At 39.4% G+C, this 19,515-nt stretch overlaps 1 protein-coding gene across 1 annotated transcript in view; it reads left to right on the forward strand.

The window, feature by feature from the left end:
- CUL1 (cullin 1) overlaps positions 1-19,515 on the forward strand; it is a 105,126-nt gene that overhangs the window by 48,016 nt on the left and 37,595 nt on the right. Inside the window, exons 3-4 of the mRNA XM_047097018.1 lie at positions 13,893-14,067; positions 16,174-16,341. Coding sequence (XP_046952974.1) covers positions 13,893-14,067; positions 16,174-16,341 — 343 coding nt within the window. The remainder of the gene's footprint in view (positions 1-13,892; positions 14,068-16,173; positions 16,342-19,515) is intronic.

Raw genomic sequence — 19,515 nt, forward strand, 5'->3', positions numbered from 1 at the left:
GGAAGATGAACGTAATTTAACATCCTTTTCCCCCGTACAATGTCCAAGTCTTTTATTATTGAGTTGTAGGAGTTCTCTATGTATTTAGGGCACCAGTGTTTGGTCGCATAGGTTTTGCTAATATTTTCTCCCAGTCCAATGCTTGCTACTCCTTTTCTGAATGGTGTCTTTGGATGAGTAGGTCTATTTTATTTTGAGGAAACCTAATTTAATTTTCTTTTACAGTTCCTGCCTTCTGTGACCTTTAAGAATCCTTTCCCCTAGACGATAAAGATAATGTGTTTTTCTCAAAAATTCATGGTTTGGGCTTTTACATTTAGGCCTCTGATCCATCCATATAACTTTTGTATATGGTGTGAGGTAGGCTTGAGGTTAGTTTTTCCACTGTATGGACATCCATTTTTATTTCTGCATTGTTTGTTGTAAAGACTTGTCCCCATAGATTGCTTTGATGCCTTTGTTAAAATTAAATGATAATACAGGTATGGTTCTATTTCTAGAATATTGTTTCATTGATCTCTATATCCATCCTAAAGGAATGATACATTATTGATTTGTTTTGTGAAATATTTTTGCATCTGTGTTCATGTGGGATATTAATTGCTGTTTGCATTTTTGTTTTTGATAACTGTCGCATTATGAAAACTCTTAGAAGTCAGGTAGTATAAGTCTTCCCAACTTTGTTTCCCCCCCGCCCCCCCACTTATTGTTAGGTCCATATTTAGCTTGTCAATTTCTTCTCTAAAAACTGCTGGAATTAAAATTGGGATTGTATTGAATTTTTTAATAATGACTTTATTGAGATGCCATTCATAAGCCTTAGAATTCATCCGTTTAATTAGTTTTTCAGTGATTTTTAATGTATTCAGATGAGCTCAACCATCACTACAGAAAATTTTTGAACCATTGTCATTACCTCAAAAACCCTGTACCCTTTAGCTACCATCCCTTACTCTCTTCACCTCCACTAATCTTTCTGTCTCTAAATCTGTCTCAGTAGATTTGTCTATTCTGAACATTTCAGATAGATGTGATCATATAATATGTGGTTTTATGGGCAGGATTGTGTGCTCCCCAAATTCATATGTTGAAGCCCTAGCCCTCAGTTTTATAGTATTTGAAGTTTGGGCCTTTGGGGGAATAATTAAGGTTAAATGAGATCATATGGTGGGGCCCTAAGCCTGTAGGGGTGATGTCCTCAAGAGGAAGAGACCCCAGAGAATGCGGTCTCCCCCCCAACCCCAAGTAGGAACAGAGGAAAGGCCATGTGAGCATACAGGGATGGGGCAGCCGTCTGCAAGCCGGAAGAGAGCTCTCACCAGGAGCCAACCCTGATGGCACCTTGATCTTGGACTTCTAGCCTCCAGAACAGTGAGAAAATAAATATCTGTTGTTTAAGCCACCCAGTCTATGGCATTGTTTTAGCAGCCTGAGTAGACTAATAATACATGCCTTCTGTGACTGGCATCTTCCATTTACCATAATGTTTTCAAACTTCATCCATATTGTAGCATATATCAATATTTTGTTCATTTTTATGGCCCCATATAATAACCCACTGACTGGGTTTATCACATTTTGTGTATCCATCCATCAATTGATGGACATTTGGGGTATTTCTGCCTCTTTGCTATTATGAATAGTGCTGCTCTAAACATCCGTGAACAGGTTTTTATATAGACGTACATTTTCATGCTCTTGGGTAGATAACCAAAGTGGAATTTGGGGGTCAAATGGTAGCTGTATGGCTAACTGTTTGCATAACTATTTTCCGAAGTGGCCATATCATTCTACTTCCCCACCAGCTGTGTGTGAGCCTTCCAGTTTCTTCACATCCTGACCAACACTTGGTACTATTTTTTTTTTTTTATTCTAGCCATCATCCTGATGGACATGAAGTTTACTCATTGTGGTTTTGATTTACGTTTCCCTGATGACTAATGATGTGTCTACCTTGCTTAGAGAAATGTCAGTTAAGATCCTTTGCCTTTTTTTTTTTTAATGAGAGAGAGCGCACCCTTGTGAAAGGATGAGGGGCAGAGGGAGAAAGAGAAAAAGAGAGAGAGTGTTAAGTAGTCTCCACACTCAGCCCAGAGCCCCTCGTGGACCTCATTCCCACGACCCTGGGATCATGACCTGAGCCAAAATCAAGAGTCGGACACAACCAACTGAGCCACCCAGGCACCTCTCTTTGCCCATTTTTTAACTCGGTTGTCTTTTGATTGAGTTTTAAAGGTTTTTAATACTACACACAAATACTTTATCAGATTTGTAAATATTTGTAAATATTTTCTCCTATTCTGTGGGTTGACTTTTCATTATCTTGATTGTTCTTTGATATAAAAGTTTTAAAAATGTTGAAGTCCAATTCATTTTTTTCATTGGTTACTTTTTGTTGTTACATTTAAGAATCCCTTGCCACATCAAAGATCATGATTGAACGTTCTGTTTTCTGCTAAGTGGTTTATAGTTTTAGGGTAGACATTTAGGTCTTTGACCCATTTTGAGTTTGTATGGTGTGAGGAGTAAGGGTTGAAAATTCATTCGTTTGCCTGTGGCTGTCTGAATTGTCCCAGCACCAGTTGTTGAAAGGCCATTTTCATTTTCCCCCCTTGAATGGTCTTGGCATTTTTGTTGAAAACCAGTTGTCCACAGACACCTGGGTTTATTTCTGGATTCTCAGTTCTGTTCCACTGATCTATATGTCTGTCCTTTGCCAGTACCTCTCTGTCTTGATTTGTGCGGTGTAGGAACTGTTTAAATATTTGAAGTATGAGTACTCCAACTTTGTTTTTTCAAGACTATTTTGGGTTCCTTGCAATTCCATATGAGTATCAGAAGGTGCTTGTCGCTTTCTACAAAGAAACCAGCTGGGATGCTGATTGGGGTTGCACTGGACGTGTATATCAGTGTGCGGACTATTGCCATCCTAGTAATACTGCCCTCCTACCTTTTTTTACGGAAGTATTTGAAGGTATAAATTTCTCAGAGGAATTTTTACCTTTATTCCACCAATTTTGGTGTTTTGTTTTCATTATGATTTAGTTCAAAACATTTTATAATTTTCCTTGTTATTTCTTTTTTGACTCTTACATTATATAGAAATATTGTTTAATTAGAAATGGTTGAGGCTTTCCAAGGTAGCTCATTGTTCCTGATTTCTAATATAATTCCATTTTGGTCAGAGAACACTCTGTATGATTTCAGTCTTTAAAAATGTAGAAAGGGCCATTTTAATGGCCCAGAAAATAGCCTATTTGATGAGCATACGGTGGACTGTTGAAAAGGTTATGGAGGGGCGCCTGGGTGGCTCAGTCAGTTAAGCGTCCGACTCGGTTTCGGCTCAGGTCATGATCTCACGGTTCATGAGTTTGACCCCCGCATCGGTCTCTGCTGTCAGCCCAGAGCCCAATTCAGATCCTCTTGTCTCCCTCCCTCTCTGCCCCTCTCTTGTTTGCGCTCTCGCGCTCTCTCTCTCTCTCTCTCTCTCAAAATAAAAACTTTAAAAAAAAAAAAAAAGGGTATGGATTCATTAGGTGTAGACGGTGTTGTGCTGGAGCAGGATCCCGTCGGCTTGTGGGAGGTGAGGGTGCACTTCTCTCCCCAAGCCCCTGCTCAGTAATGTCCCGTTAGGAGCTGGAAATCTGCCTTGGCGGGAGGATTACGCCACATTTGGTTTGGTGTATTTTGAAGCTCTGTTAGAAGAATATACATTCATGATGGTCTTTTTAATAAATTGACCCTCTAATTAGTACGAAATGTCTCTCTGATCTCCGGTATTATTTCCTTCAAGTCTGTTTTGTCCAGTACTATTACGGTCTCTTTAACCTTCTTTGGCTTAGTTTGCGTGATCATCTTTCCCCATCTGTTCACTTTCAACCTATCTGTGTCTTTGCACTTCCGTTGTGTCGTCTGTAATAGCATAGAGAGTCCTCCCCGTCTTTGTCCCTTCCGATCGTCCTTGTCTTTGGATTGTAGGTTTTAGTCTATCTGTTAACATTTATTGGAAGTATTAATAGGTTGATTTTTAGATCTACCTTTTTTTTTTTTCTGTTCTTTAAAACATTTCTTTGTTCCTACTCTCCTCTCTTCTTTTGCATTATTTGGAATTGTTTAGAATTGCATTTTAATGTATCTGTTGGCCTTTTAGGTATTCATCTGAGGTTGTGTGTGTTCTTATTCTAAGGATTATGGTGTTCTTTTTTTTTTTTTTCTTTTTCCTTTTTGCCTAGAGTTGACCCTGGAGTTTGCACTGTGTGGGTCAACTTACTGTCAGATTTTTTTCAATAAGTACAGTATTTAAATGTATTTCCTGTTTATGATTTTCTTTTCTCTACCTTACGAATTGGAAGAATAATACATGTAACGTACAGAATGTGTGCTAATTAACTGTTTATGTTGTCAGTAAGGCTTCTGGTGAACAGTAGACTAATAATAGTCCAGTTTGGGGGGAGTCAAAAGTTATATGTGGATTTTGTACCGCATGGAGGGTCAGCACCCTTAACCCCCACATTGTTCGAGAGTGAACTGTACTTAGAGTTCATATCATGTGACCTCACAGAGAATGTAGAAACCTTCAACTGTACAGTTCCATTTACTGTCCCACTAGCCTGTTGTATGATACATCTATGCATGCTTTAAACCCACAGACAGTATTATAAGTTTTTGGTTTAAACCATCCTCTGTATTTTAAAGAATTAAGAAAAGTAATCTTTTATACTTTATATTTACTTTATAATAATCTTGATACTTATATTTACTGTTTCTAATGGTTTTCATTTCTTTCTGAAAATCTAAGGTTCCATCTAGTATCAATTCCCTTCCGCCTGAAATGCAAGTCTGTACTATGTGAAGTCCCTTAGTTTTATTTTTGGAGAATATTTTCACTGGAAAAAGAATTTTTGATTGATGGGCTTTCCCCCTCTTCAACATTTAAAGAGGTTACTACTCTGTCTTCTGGCCTTTGTATTTGTTAATGAAAACTTAGTGGTAATTTTAATTCTTGTTTGGTATGTTACAAGTAACTTTTCCCAGTTGGCTTTCAAGAATTTCTTCTCCCTTTTGGTTTTCAGCAGTTTATTTTCTTTTTCTTTCTCTCTTCTTCAGAATTGATCATTTTTGATGGTCTCTCTGTGTAAGTCTTATCTCTTCATTCTGTTGTCAAGCCCGTCCAATAAATAAGTTATTCTAGATAATATTCAGTTCTAGAATTTTTCTTCATAGTTACTATTTTTTACTGCAGTTAGTTTTCACTTATTATGACCATGTTTTCGTTCATATCCTTGAGTATAGATATAGGTACATTGTCTCCTAATTCCAACATTGGGTCCTCTCCAGATTAGTCTCTCGATTATCTCTTCTCTTGAGGGTGGGTCTCATTTTCTTGTTTCTTTTTATATGAGCAAAATTGGATTGTGCCATTCCCTCCTTCTGATACTAGGCTACCCTTCAGTGTAAACTTCTTTTTGTTGTTCTCTGGTGGCTTCAGACAGTTGGTTTTATATTTATTCTAGTTTAGTTACTTTTTGCCAGAAATTGTGGTTAGATACACTGGTACCAATCGCAGAACCATAGTTTAAGTATAACTTAAAGTTTCCATGTCGACTAAAACAGCCTCCACAGTGATGTGAGTGTTGGGATGAAGTCAGATTGGAGGTAGGGGTTTGCAGTGAACCGTATTTTCTGTCAGCAGGAATTCAGTAACTTACACAAAGGTCAGTTGGTCAAAGAACAGTATAGGCATGTGATTTGAAGATATGTGCATATCTGCTTGGACAAATCACCTCCTAAATTGAAAAAAAATTAAGAGTGGTTGCTACTTTAAAAAAAAAATTAAAGAAGGGGATGCCTGGGTGGCTCAGTTGGCTAAGTGTTTGTCTCTTGATTCCAGTGTCATGAGTTCAAGCCCTGCATTGGGCTCTGGAGCCTGCTTTAAAAAATAAAGAAATAAAAGAGTGGTTGCTATTGGGGTGCCTGGGTGGCTCAGTCGGTTGGGCGTCCAACTTTGGCTCAAGTCATGATCTCACAGCTCGAGTTTGAGCCCCGCGTCAGGCTCTGTGCTGACAGCCTGGAGCCTGCTTTGGATTCTCTCTCTCTCTCTCTCTCTCTCTCTCTCTCTCTCTCTCTCTCTCTCTCTCTCTCTCTCCCCCTCCCCTGCTTGTGCTCTGTCTCTCTCTGTCTCTCAAAAATGAATAAATGTAAAAAAAAAAGAGTGGTTGCTACTGAAGGTGGGAAAGGGTGAACCGTAGCACTCTTGCTTTTTATTGTAAGTTTTTCTGCATTACTTACCTAAGGTATAAGTTCTTAGAAGAAAACTCAAATTTTAGCAAGCAGGAAATCTAACCACTACTGTCTCTAGCCACTACTGACTAATGCTTTCCACGCCAGACTCTGGGTAATGGGAAGGGTAATCCTAATTTGGGAACGAATGTGAAGTTCAAGTCTGGATAGAAACTTGAAGACCGATTTTAAGAGGTTTCCTTTTGTTAAAATTGTGCCTTTTGGTTTGTTCTGTGAGACCGGGTTCCTTGCATTGTGTCCAGTCCTCTCTGAGGAGGAATGATTGGTAGCGGGGGGAGAGTGTGTCCTGTGCTCCGGCCTTTCCTCTGGAAAGAGTACTTGGTGAAGAAGAAAGAATTGTGTGCCTAAAAGGTTTTTATTAACCCCCTCCCCCACCTTCAGAAGTAACAGCTGTTGAAGTCCAGAGGGGCACCTGGCAGGCCCAGTCGGAAGAGCATAGAACTCTTGATCTTGGGGTCGTGAGTTCAACCCCACGTTGGGTGGAGAGATTACTTAAATAAATAAAAATAATAATAAAGGCCAAGCAGATACATCAACTTTTATCTTCATGCCCAATAGCATGAAGCTTAGTATGCGTAGAATAGCATATTAGATGCTATTCTTTTAGGTTCCTTTTTTACTTATTTGTGTCTTTTTAGCATATTTTCATATGGCTCTATGAATATACCAGTTAGTGATTCTAAGATTTTGGGTTTTGTTGTTGTTGTTGTTGCTGTTGTTTGTTTTTTAAGTGCTTCATCCCGTGGGTGGCACAGGACCGTAGTTGGTCGGGTGTCAGTCACGACACAGTGGTCATTACCTGCACCTGTGCAAACTTGACTATCCCCTGTTCTGTCAGCATTAAGGACCTTTTGAAGAATTTGCCCTAAAAAAACCTTTTAATACAAGCAAGCTCAGGACCTAAACTTACAAAATGGGTGGGAGCAGATGAGCAGGAAATGCTTAGTTCCTCTGTGACCGGAAGCTCACGGGCAGTACTCACGCCCTTGGTGCTCACAGAGCACGGTGACGGGTGGAAAACACAGCCCTCCTTGACAAGGGTCTTAAAGGTTCAGCGGAGTGAGACTGCGTAAAACCTCCGAGGAGTGTCTTAACCAATTCATTTAACTTTTCTTTACTTACAAAGAGTGTTAGGGTAAATCTGTTTGAGTCTAAACAGCTAATCTTTAAACCTAAAAATTCCATCGAAGGGTGTTGTATTTTAACTGGTAGCATTTTCTTAGTGTGATGATATGTATTATGATTGGTGTCTTAGATGAAATTTGGTCAATACATCACAGGTTTTATAGCCACTCTATGTTCTTCGACATTGTTAAAAGCTGCATACCGTATCCTCAGATGAATCTAACAGGGTATTTACCTAATTCCCTATGTTTGCCGTATAGATTGTTACAAGGTTTTTTCCACTGTGAGCAATGCTGTGATAGTTTGCTAGCTAAGTATTTTTATAATTCTGTGATAATTTCCCCATGATAAACGCATATAGTTGTTGTATCAAAAGGAATGTGCTTTAAGGCTTTTGAATATTTCTAAATTTTATTCCAGAAAAAATCCTAACTGTGTACTCTCTGACCCCCAATGGATAGAAGCTCCCATTTTCCTGCACTTTGGCTATCATTGGGCTTCATTGTTTCTTTAAAGACCTTTGTTAATTTAATAACTGGGAGATGAATATATTGCCACGAGACAGAAGTCAGTCCGAACGAGGTAACCTAAGAAGTTCCCCGGGGGGCGCCTGGGTGGCGCAGTCGGTTAAGCGTCCGACTTCAGCCAGGTCACGATCTCGCGGTCCGTGAGTTCGAGCCCCGCGTCGGGCTCTGGGCTGATGGCTCAGAGCCTGGAGCCTGTTTCCGATTCTGTGTCTCCCTCTCTCTCTGCCCCTCCCCCGTTCATGCTCTGTCTCTCTCTGTCCCAAAAATAAATAAACATTCAAAAAAAAAAAAAATTAAAAAAAGAAGTTCCCCGGAACCAAACACCTAGAACTGTGTGCTTGGTAAAAAGTATGAGCCTCTGTGTGGAAGCAGGAGGATATGATATGGGGAGGGGTGCGCTGGAGGACAGAAGCCACACAGAAAAGGAGACAAAGCCTTGTGCCTGGGCGAGGAGGGAGAGAGCTGCCGTTTCCATGGAGATCTTTAGTGACAAGGTGAACTGGAAAAATAACGGACTTTCTCTCCCACGGAGGCAACTAGAAAGTAGTTTGAGATAAGTTCTGGGTGTGAGGGGGGTGCGGAACTTCCGTATGTCCTGAGAATTTGTTACCTTCGGCGTGTTTGGGGTTGGAGTTTGTATTACCACCTTTGGGGGGAGGATTTCCCCAAGCAGGGAAATTAATACAAAGACCCCACTAAAAATGAGCTGAAAAAAAGTTACCAAGCAGAGGAGAGATCCCACCAGAACAAGTCAGCACATAGAACGAACAGCAGAATGAGAGCCCCAAGAATGTCAAAGAAAAGGATCTTTAGAGTGTGCCCCTAAGTGTGAAAAATGGTTACATCAAAGAAACAAAAATACTGCGGAACAAAATAGAAATAAGACAGACTTTAAGAAGAAACTGGGAAACTCTACAGATGTAAACTAAGATGTTTAAAAGTAAACAGCAAATTTGACACGGTTGAAAGAATCACTTAACCAGATGATAAATCAAGAAAAATTAGAAAGTTTGAACAAAGAACATGAAAATGTCCAACATACATGTAGTAGAAAATAGGGGAACAAATATTTGAAGAGTTGACAACCCAAGAATTTTCTAGAATTAGTGAAAGGCAAAGTATGCATATCAGATTTTAAGGGTAACCAAATAAAATATGGAACTCCAGAGCGATGTAAGAACTACAGTGGAATAAGGAAGCCATCAACTTGGTAAAAGAAAAAGGAGAAAACAAAAGCAAAGAAAATAGAAAATAAAATTTTTTTAAAAAATAATCAAAATAAGATGGTAAAAAATAATCCAAATAGCAATGTATAAAACAGTATATAACAGTGTATTTATATTTGGGTTTTATAATAAAACCAAATTTATCCATTGGAGACCATCAAACTCCATTTGTTTAAGAGCGCGTTTTGCTGTGGTTTGCAGTAGATGTAAAAGTAGAAAAGTAAAGAGATGGAACCGGTGTACTTGGGGTAAATTCTAACCAGAGATGGGAATAACCATACTAACATCCGGTCCCGTGGATTTCCTCAGGCACTATTGTGAGGAGGAAACATGGTTACTTCCTACTAATAAGACCAAGGGACCAGGAATATAATTCAAAAGTTTATATACTTGTTAACAGGGCCTCAAAATATAGGACTAATATTTTAGAGAGGTATAAGAGAAACTGACAAATCTATAATTAGGAAGATTTCCATTAAAAATTCTCAGTAATTAATACCCAGAGAAATGGCTGACAATATATTAGATGTGAAAAACAGAATTGACCAGCTTACTCTAATGGGATCTTATGTCCATTAGAGAATGGACATTCTTTTCAGGCAGATGTAAAGAAAATCACATATTCAGCTGTAGGTCTCATCACGTTTTAAAGAAACTATCAAAAAGATAATATTCTCTGATTAATTCTAAAGTGAAATTAAGAGGTTTTTAAAAAAGATTTTTTAAAAGTACCCTTTGGAAATAAAATTTAACTTTTTTTTTTTAATGTTTATTTCTTTTGAGAGAGAGAGAGAGAGAAAGACAGAGAGAGCGAGCATGAGCTGAGGAGGGAGACAGATTCCAAAGCAGACTCCAGGCTCTGAGCTGTCAGCACAGAGCCCGATGCGGGGCTCGAACCCACAAACCTCAAGATTGTGGTGTGAGCCAAAATCAGACATTTAACCGACTGAGCTACCCAGGTGCCCTAAATTAACTCTTAAGAGAACTATTAATAATGGAAAAAACAATATGCAGCTGAATGTAAGGGAAACCCATACGGATCAGACTTAGGTGATGCAGCCTGAGTGGTATGGAGAAGAAAACCTGTAGTTTTAAATGCTTACGTTAAAACAAAGAGGAAAGATTACAAAGCCAATAGACCAAAACAAGAATTTCTAGGAGGAGAACAATTATAAAAGAGGTACATGAAAAAGAACAGAAATGAAATAAAGATAAACAGAAATAAATCCCAAACTGGTTCTCTGCAGAATTAATCATAAAAATATTTAAAATAAATACAAGACCTCACAGAAACAACAGGTTTTTTTAAAAGAACCAATTGACAACTGGACAGTGTACTTGAAAAATTCACTTGAAATGGGCAGTTTTCTAAAAGCAGCAATACCTACGGTGGGGAAAGAATAGACCATGTAAAATACATGGTTTGTGAACCGTTGTGTATCCATGCAGACAAATATAAAATTACATTTCTTCCTCATACACAGTTTTACTTCAGGAAGATGAGAAATCTCAATGTGAAATCAGGTGAAAAAAATAATGCACTAGAATTCGTGCCTTGGGAGAGAAGATTTCCTAAATAAAAATTAAAGCATAAGCCATAAAAGAAAATTTGTATAAATTTGATGATGACAAATTAAGAATTTCTCTTTACATAATGCTTTCCATTAAAAGAAGTTAGGCTGCAAACTCCAAGAATGTACGAATTGTGATATATGATGATACAGTAGGGATTTTCACAATGAAAAACTGCCAGGTCAAAAAGACAGCTCAGTATTAGTCAGTCCGTAATACTTATTACGGGCTTACATTTTAAAAAATGTTTTCCAGGCAAAATCCACATACTGCAAAGTGCACAGATCTTAAGTGGATAGTTTGAATTCTTTTTGACAGGCATATACGCTCAGGTAAACCATACCCTAATCAAGAATACAGAAAGTTCCCTGGAGCACCTGTTGGTCAGTCTTTGCCCTTCAAGGAAAAGGAAGTCACTCTTGATTTCTATCACCATAGAAATAATTTTCCCTGTTTTAGAACTTCGTATAAGTAAAACCATAGATATCTGGCTTTTTTCCTTCAACATGTTTTTAAGACTGACTCATGGTATATCAGTACAGTAGTTCATTAAACTGCTGAATAGTAGTCTACTCTGTACATACACTGTGATTTCTACAAGAAACTGCCAGGGGCACCTGGGTGGCTCGGTCAGTTGAGCATCTAAGTGTTGATTTCGCCTCACTTGTGAGATCGAGCCCTGCAACTGGGCTGTGTGCTGAGAGCGCAGAACCTACCTGGGATTCTCTCTCTTCTCTCCCTCCCTGTCCTTCCTCCAACTCAGGCGCGTGTGCACTCTCTCTCAAAATAAACATTTAAAAAAACAAAAGATTTTTCTGAAGTGATTATGTATTACACTGTCATCATCAGTGTCTGAGCAAACTCTTTTTTTTAAAAGATTGTGAAGGATATGACGTAATATACAGAAGAGAATGTGAAAATCATAAACTCAGGAGAATCTTCGCCTCGCTGTAGTCAGAGAAATGCGTATTAACACCGTGGCGACCCGCAGTACAAATGTGTGGAAGAGGCTGTTGGCTGTTAAACAGCACTGGTGGCTGTCCAGCGACAGCACATCTGACAACAGGTAGTGAAGTTTATGATGGACCCCTTTCTCCCATCACCTGCCAGTTGTGTAGTGTGAGAAACTCAAACCTGTATGTATGCAAGAGAACTTAATAGTACTGTTCTTTGCAGCTTTGTTGGGAACTACCAAAACCTGGACCTCAACCAAAGTGATCGTTCGTAGGGTCCATCAACAAGAAAACGGAGGACTTATTGTAAGGTCTACGCTGTATCTAAAACTTGAAAACATACGGAATGGTAATTTCAGGTACAGTGTTACAGTAAGATATAAAAACATTCGTAGGAAGTGCTGTGCACCACATCATGGGGTATTTGCCCCTAGGGAAAGCAGAAGGAAGGGAGACACTGGGGAACAGTACAAAGCAGGTCTCTTGCAGAACCTGTACTATTTAATTTCCTAAAAAGTTGAGGGAGGTGTAGCTGGAATGAGACCATGGGAGTAGGAGATTTGTCCAAACTGCATCATCAGTTTATAAGAGTTCATTGTATGTTATAAACTGTGATTCCCTGTACATTTGAAATGTTTAATGAAGTGATTGGTTGTTTTAAGGCAGAGTTCTTTGATTACTGAAGCTAAAGATTTTTTTTCAGCTTTTTAACCACTAATATGTATTTCTTTCAGCTTTGGGATTTTCTGTTGGTATGCTCTCCCCATGTTTCTGTGGAGGTTAACTTTTTCACGTTTTTAATTCTCTTAATTGATTAAAGATAGTAACTCGTTAAAGATCTCTTTTACTAAGATATTTTCAGAATCTCAGATTAAGTGTTTAGATGACTTTGCTTAGAAAAGCTTTCTCCAATCTGAGATCAGGAAACAGTTCGTGGGTATTTTCTTCGTTTTATGGTTTAGGTTTGTATATTTTAAGTCTTAACCCTTCTGTGTCATGTATTTTGGAGTATGGAATGTGTTTTGAAATCACCTCTGTCTTTACGCACTAACCTGAAACAGGCCAGGATTTATTGTCTTAATGATTTTTCTTTCTGAGTCCATGTTGTCTGTTAGTTTTATCCAAGTGGTAATACGTGCAGATGAACTGAAATCGTATGAAAGGTTGTATAACAAAGTAGCGTGGTTCTCTGCCTTCCCCACCTCCCAGTCCTCAGCAGCTCCCCTCCAGCTGTTTCAGACTTCCGCTGTCTATCCTGTGACTTACGCAGCTCCCTCCCTGTCAGTACTGCGCATGCGTGCTGCACATCTGTGATTGATCAATTTTAGACATTTGTGACTTCCTGTGATAAGAGGTTTCTTGCACTGCCATTTCTTCTGCTTTTTGTCCTTCGTCCACAAAGTGTAGCTTTGTTTACATTCGTTTATGAATAATTTTAAAATAAAGCTTTAGTTATTTTGATATTTATAATACATGCTTCTAGAAATACAGCTAGGCATCAAAATAGACTCTGGTTATAGCTTGTTGTTTTTCTTGAAGGAGATCATTGCTTTTTTTTCTCTTGTATGGAACCTTTGTACCGATTGCCAGTTCTTTTCATGCCTTCTGAAGGACAGTTTCCCACAAGGTCAGTCACATTACGTGATCTTAGAAGGTCCTGTGTTTCCTTGGTGACCTTCCTCAGAACATTCCTTCATTCGCAGCAGGCTGGTCCCTGGGCGTGCCGACAGGCTTGTAAGTGGGGCTGGCTGATGTCTAGCTTCATTGCTGTGGTGGATGGGGTCTTATTTTCACTGTAGTTTCTTTTTTTTATAATTTTTTTTTTTTGTTACTATTTATTTTTGAGAGACACAGCATGGGCAGGGGAGGGGCAGAGTGAGAGGGAGCCACAGAATTGAAATCGACTCCAGGCTCTGAGCTGTCAGCCCCAGAGCCCGACGCGGGGCTTGAACTCAGAAACCACGAGATCATGACCTGAGCCGAAGTCGGACGCTTAACCGACTGAGCCACCCAGGCGCCCCTTCACTGTCGTGTTAACAGACTTTTGTTGATGTATTGTAAGCATATTGGTATGTATGTACCATATTGGCATATTGGTATTGTAAAGCATATTTTCTTTAAAAATATTTCGGTATTAATCCCTGTTGGCATTGATGATGCATGTTGATTTCCTTAACTTTTCTCCCAAGTCACGTTTATAACTACTGCACGAGTGTTCACCAGTCAAACCAGGCCCGAGGGGCTGGCGTCCCTCCCTCCAAATCGAAAAAGGGTCAGACGCCTGGGGGAGCTCAGTTTGTTGGCTTGGAATTATACAAACGACTTAAAGAATTTTTGAAGAATTACTTGACAAATCTTCTTAAGGTAAGACGTTGTACGTGTATACTTATACTTACTCTTTATAATAGAATGTAAAAGAAAATAGTGAAATGATGGTTCTAACTCGATTGAATGCTAAATCTCTCACTGTTATTTGTTCATTGTTTTCGGCATTGATGTTTGCATGAAGCTATTTTGCTCTTGCTTAGTCTTTTACCTGTTACGAAGATGAAGCTTTCCTAAGCTATATTCTGTTTTTTAATTTGTTAAACTACAAGGCTTTGATAGCTTTATATCCGATTAGAGCTTTTCCTTAAATCACTAACCATTTTGTATTTGGTTGTTAGAAATTAACAGACCTTTTCACTTCGAGCATCTAATTATGAATTCAGATCACCTGTGTTGTATTTTGACCCCAGTGTGTTGTTTTGTCTAAAAATGTACAAATGATCGTAAGGTTATCTAACCTTTGGTGATCACATTTTTCCACTGTGACCTCCTTTTGCACATGGTCATGTAGTGTATTTCAGAGCTACGATGAAATCATGCCCTTGGCTAGGATGGGTTTCTCTACGAACATCCGTGGCCTTCGAGTATGGTTCCTCCTGCTCCGAGCCGTTGCTCGGACAATGATAGTTTTTCCCCTTCATCTTCTGCCTTTTCCTTCCTCAGTCTCCATCCTCTGTAGGAAAGGCAGTGTGATGCCTGCCTTCCATCCAGCCACAGGATGGGCAAGTGCTCCTTCATCTGGTGCTACACATGTCACATAGAGTGAGTGAAGACATCTATACTCTAGACCCTGGGAAGTCTGTGCTCTGTGTATATGCTTTAAAGATTTTTTGTTTACACAGACATTATGCAAAATTTTCAGCATGCTTCAAAATTGTTTTTCTTAATCTATTTCACAAGGCAATTGGAAACTTAATATCATTCTAACAGACCCTAGTTGATTGACCACAAATTGTGACTAAGATAGCATGATTTTCATGTTCCCTAAACCATGTGTTTCGTAGAGTTTTGCTGAAACCGCTGTGTCCTTCTGTTTATTCAGAACACTTTGTAAAGTGAACACTGGAATTGATTATTCTTCAGCATTAAAGTGGGAACAGGAGTATATTGTGTTGTATCAAAGTATTGGGAGCTGTGCTCTATCAGTGATATCTTTGCATTTTGGGAAAGGTCCTGTGCTATAAGCCAGAGTGGCAAACCTTTACATTTGATAGTTCATTTCTTACTGAAATTTAAGTGAGCAAAAATCTGGTTGTATCAAGATCTGGTCAGGTTTTCCTGTGGCTTATGGGCTCACTTGTGTGCCACGTGTTTGTGGGGCCTCAGTTCTGAGGTTGACGACACTGAGGCAGGGCGAGCGGGTGGCCTTCCCAGGCCCTCGGTTCATGGCGGGGCTGCGTCCCTCGTTTGTCACCTCTGTGCTTTCTTGCTGCAGCGTATTTCAGGGACACTGAAGTGGAATATGCAGTTTTTAAGGAGGCAGATTTACCTTGCGGATGTCATTAATACCGGAGGAAAAAAATCTCTGGTTGATCCTTCACATAACAATTTGTGGTTTACCTTGTGGAAATCTGGGTAAAAATAATTTTAGTGAATGCACATTTTCCCCTTGAGATCTTGTTAAAGAAGAAATATTGTACCATTACACTTATTTTTACAGAAATGCAACAGATTATTGTAAAAACTATTAATTTATAGTTTTTAAGTAAATTTAATGAAGGAAGCAGATGCATTAAAAAATCGAGTAGTATTGGCCCTGTGGTCTAAATTGCTAATAGGACATTTTAATTAACTTTAACTGAAAAATATCAAAAACGGAGCTGATTTTGAGGTAAATTCCTTATTCCCTTCATTCTAAAAGTTGGAGGTATTTTGTATGAGTGTATATGATACATAATATTCCACCGTGGAAAGTTTCCATTTTGAAAGAATTTTCACTAAAATTCTCTCTATAGTCTGTTCCTCACAAGCTATATTCTTATGAGAATAGGTGTTAATGAGCATGTTTTTGTATACAAAATAAAAAGCTCATCTAAAACCGAACACATGGATGTATTTTTAATGCCGTAGGTTTGTTTTAGTGAACTTTTAATTTATCATGTGACAAATTAGTCCTTAAAGCTTGGGTTCACTTGTTTTTAGGATGGAGAAGATTTGATGGATGAGAGCGTACTGAAGTTCTACACTCAACAATGGGAGGATTATCGATTTTCCAGCAAAGTGCTGAATGGAATCTGTGCCTACCTCAATAGACATTGGGTTCGCCGTGAATGTGACGAGGGACGGAAAGGAATATATGAAATCTATTCTGTAAGATTTTTTTAAACACCTTTCACGTGTGTGCTTTCTTAGTGCTGCCTCATCTGTCAGTTAGGGGGAGCGAGGCGAGTAGTGAAGCGGTTTTCACACCCGGAGGCTAATTTCCTTTGCTTTAATTTATCGACAGATGACTCTTAGATATTTTGTGGCAGGAAAGGATGAGTAAATTGGAGTTCTGAAATACAGCCTCCACACCTCTGCATTTACTGATAAGTTTCTTCCGCAGTTACTCGACCAGCCGTCCAGTCTAGCCTGGAACTGTCCCGCTTGTAGCGCTGGGCATCCCACGTGCTGGCTGTGTCAGGCTGATCCAGGCCCGAGCCGGGGACCCGAGCCTCCCAGATCAGCCCTCGTGGCCTCTGTGGTTTGGGAAGCTGTTTAGGGAGAGGACCGTGTGGTGAGATGCCCTGCCTTCTCTCTTTACAAAATAATACGATACTGACAGAGTTGAAAGTTGAAGGTTCTTTTTAGACGGCATGAAAATAGATTGTGAAAAGGCAGAAGTCGAGTGACTGAATCACTTTCATTAATAGGTTTCTTAGTTTCATTGGTTTTCAAGGTGTGGTCCCCAAACCTGCCACATCATGGAAACCTGGGAACTTGTTAGCAATGCACATTACTGGGCCCCAGCCTCAACTTACTAGAAACCCTGGAGGTGGGGGTCAGCAGACTGTTGGAGTCCCTTGAGAGGACTGTGATGTCCAGTCAGCTTTGGGGACTGATGTCGTAGACCAGTGGAGGGGAAGGACTCGACAGAAGGCCTGTCTGTTCGGAACGGGCTATCAGATGCACAGACTGTCCTCTTCTTGATCCGGTGATGTGAACATGTTAAGTTCTGCATAATGAGATTATCTCCATCTCCCAGAATGCTGGTATATTAGCAGTACTTTATTGCTTTATTTTGGACAGATTTAATAAAAGGAAACTGTAATGTATCATAGATTCATGACAAACTAGTATCATTTATATATATCCTATATATGTGATATGTATAATGAACAAAACTTTGTGGATTTAGTATTTTGAGTTGAGCCTCTTGTACTTTCCTTTTTCTTTTCCACTCACAAATGCTTTCTTTACGAATCGGCATGATTTGGGTGATTTCTTCTTGGATGCCACCTTGACCTAAAACACCACACGAACCCTGCAGTAACGTCACAGACTCCTAAAAATCGTTACACCTGAACTTTCTGTGTGCTATATTCAAGAACAGAGAAAATAGAAAGAAGTTCACGTATACTTCGTAGGCTACGATTTTCAGCTTCTATTTTTTATTTACTTTGAAAATTCATACCTTCTACATCCTTAAATACTGTCTGTAGTAACCGTTTGGAAATACAATATGCAGCCGTAAGTTTTAGCAAAGGCCAGTGAATACCCCTGTCTAGAAACAGTATTTCCTCTGTATGCTCTTCAGTGAACCTGTTGAATTCATAAAGTTCAAGCATCAGTTGACACAGAGGAACAGTTGGGCACGGTGATCTCTCATTGTATTTTCCAGGAGTTCCAGAAGGTGGGGATGCTTTGTCGCACAATACAAAGTTTTACCTTTTTTTTCCCTAATAATCCTTTCTTCCTTTTTAATTATAGAAAGTTGTTGTTTTCCTTTCCTGTCCACCAGAGGACGTAAATTAATTTCATTATTGATACATTAAAGTGATGGAGCAAGATTTTTTCCTGGACTCCGTTCCTTGTTCGTCTGAACTTTGTCTGGTGTACATTTGGCCTTGCTTTCTTATCTTGGCATCTCTGCTTCCTTTCTTCCTTCAAAGTGACAAGTTATCCAGAGTCAAATTAGACTTGCCCAAGGCTGTCTTGATTTAGAACAATGTTTGGAAAAAAGTTATTTTTAAAGGTGTAGTATATCTTTACTAGAAGTTCATGGCCATGGCATTGCATTTTCCCTCCTTACTCTTGCTTTAAAGAAGTCTTGGGGCGCCTGTGTGGCTCAGTCGGTTAAGCGTCTGACTTCAGCTCAGGTCACGATCTCGCGGTCCGTGGGTTCGAGCCCCGCGTCGGGCTCTGGGCTGATGGCTCAGAGCCTGGAGCCTGCTTCCGATTCTGTGTCTCCCTCTCTCTCTGCCCCTCCCCCGTTCATGCTCTGTCTCTCTCTGTCTCAAAAATAAACGTTAAAAAAAATTTTTTTTTTTAAAAAAGAAAAAAAGAAGTCTAAGACTCGAGGCGGCAGAATTTGCACAGGGAAAATCGCCCCAGGCTTGCCTTTCTCCTGAAAAATGAGGCTCTTCCCTTCTAACATCTTCTTGGACATCATAGTTTCTAATTCTGAAATCTTATTTTTATGGAAACATTACATGAGTATGTATTGTTCGTGCTTAATTAAAAATAGTTTTCTCTTAGAATGAAATCTTGCCTTTTGCAACAACATGGATGGAGCCAGAGAGTGTAATGCTAAAGCGAGATAAGTCAGAGAAAGACCAATATCGTACAGTCTCACTCGTATGTGGAATTTATGAAACAAAACAAATGAACCAAGAAAAAGAGACGAACCGAAAAACAGACTGTTAACTCTAGGGAACAGGCTGATGGTTCCCAGAGGGGAGGTGGGCCGGGGCAGGGCTGAAATGGGTGAAGGGGATTGAGAGTCCACTTACAGCGATGAGCACCAGGTCGCGCATAGAATTGTTGGACACGCGAAACTGGTATAACACTGTTAACTGCACTGGAATTCAAAAAAAGTTTTTAATTTTTTAATCTTTATTTTTTGAGAGAGAGAGAGAGACAGAACGCAAGCAGGGGAGGGGCAGAGAGAGAGGGAGACACAGAATCTGAAGCAGGTTCCAGGCTCCGAGCTGTCAACACCGAGACCGACGTGGGGCTCGAACTCACAAACCGCGAGATGATGACCTGAGCCGAAGTCTCGGACACTTAACTGAACTACCCAGGCGCCCCCCAAACTTTTTGAATAATAAATAAACGGATTTAAAAAGTAGTTTTCTCTTAAATATTGCTTTTCATGTTGCCTTTTTTTTGTGTGTGTGGTAGGAACATTACTCAGGGCTTATTGCATAAATTAAATTACACATAATTTTCTCTGAAATACATCTTACATCAACCTAGTCTTATTTGTGGTTAAATTTAGGAAAAATAAGACTGAAAGCATTTATGTCTAAGTGAGTTCCTCACCAGTTTATATTTGAATATTGA

Source organism: Lynx rufus, unplaced genomic scaffold, assembly GCF_022079265.1.
Source record: "Lynx rufus isolate CCGP_SWC_20201006 ecotype Redwood Valley unplaced genomic scaffold, mLynRuf1.p SCAF_4, whole genome shotgun sequence".
Classification (NCBI taxonomy): Eukaryota; Metazoa; Chordata; class Mammalia; order Carnivora; family Felidae; genus Lynx; species Lynx rufus.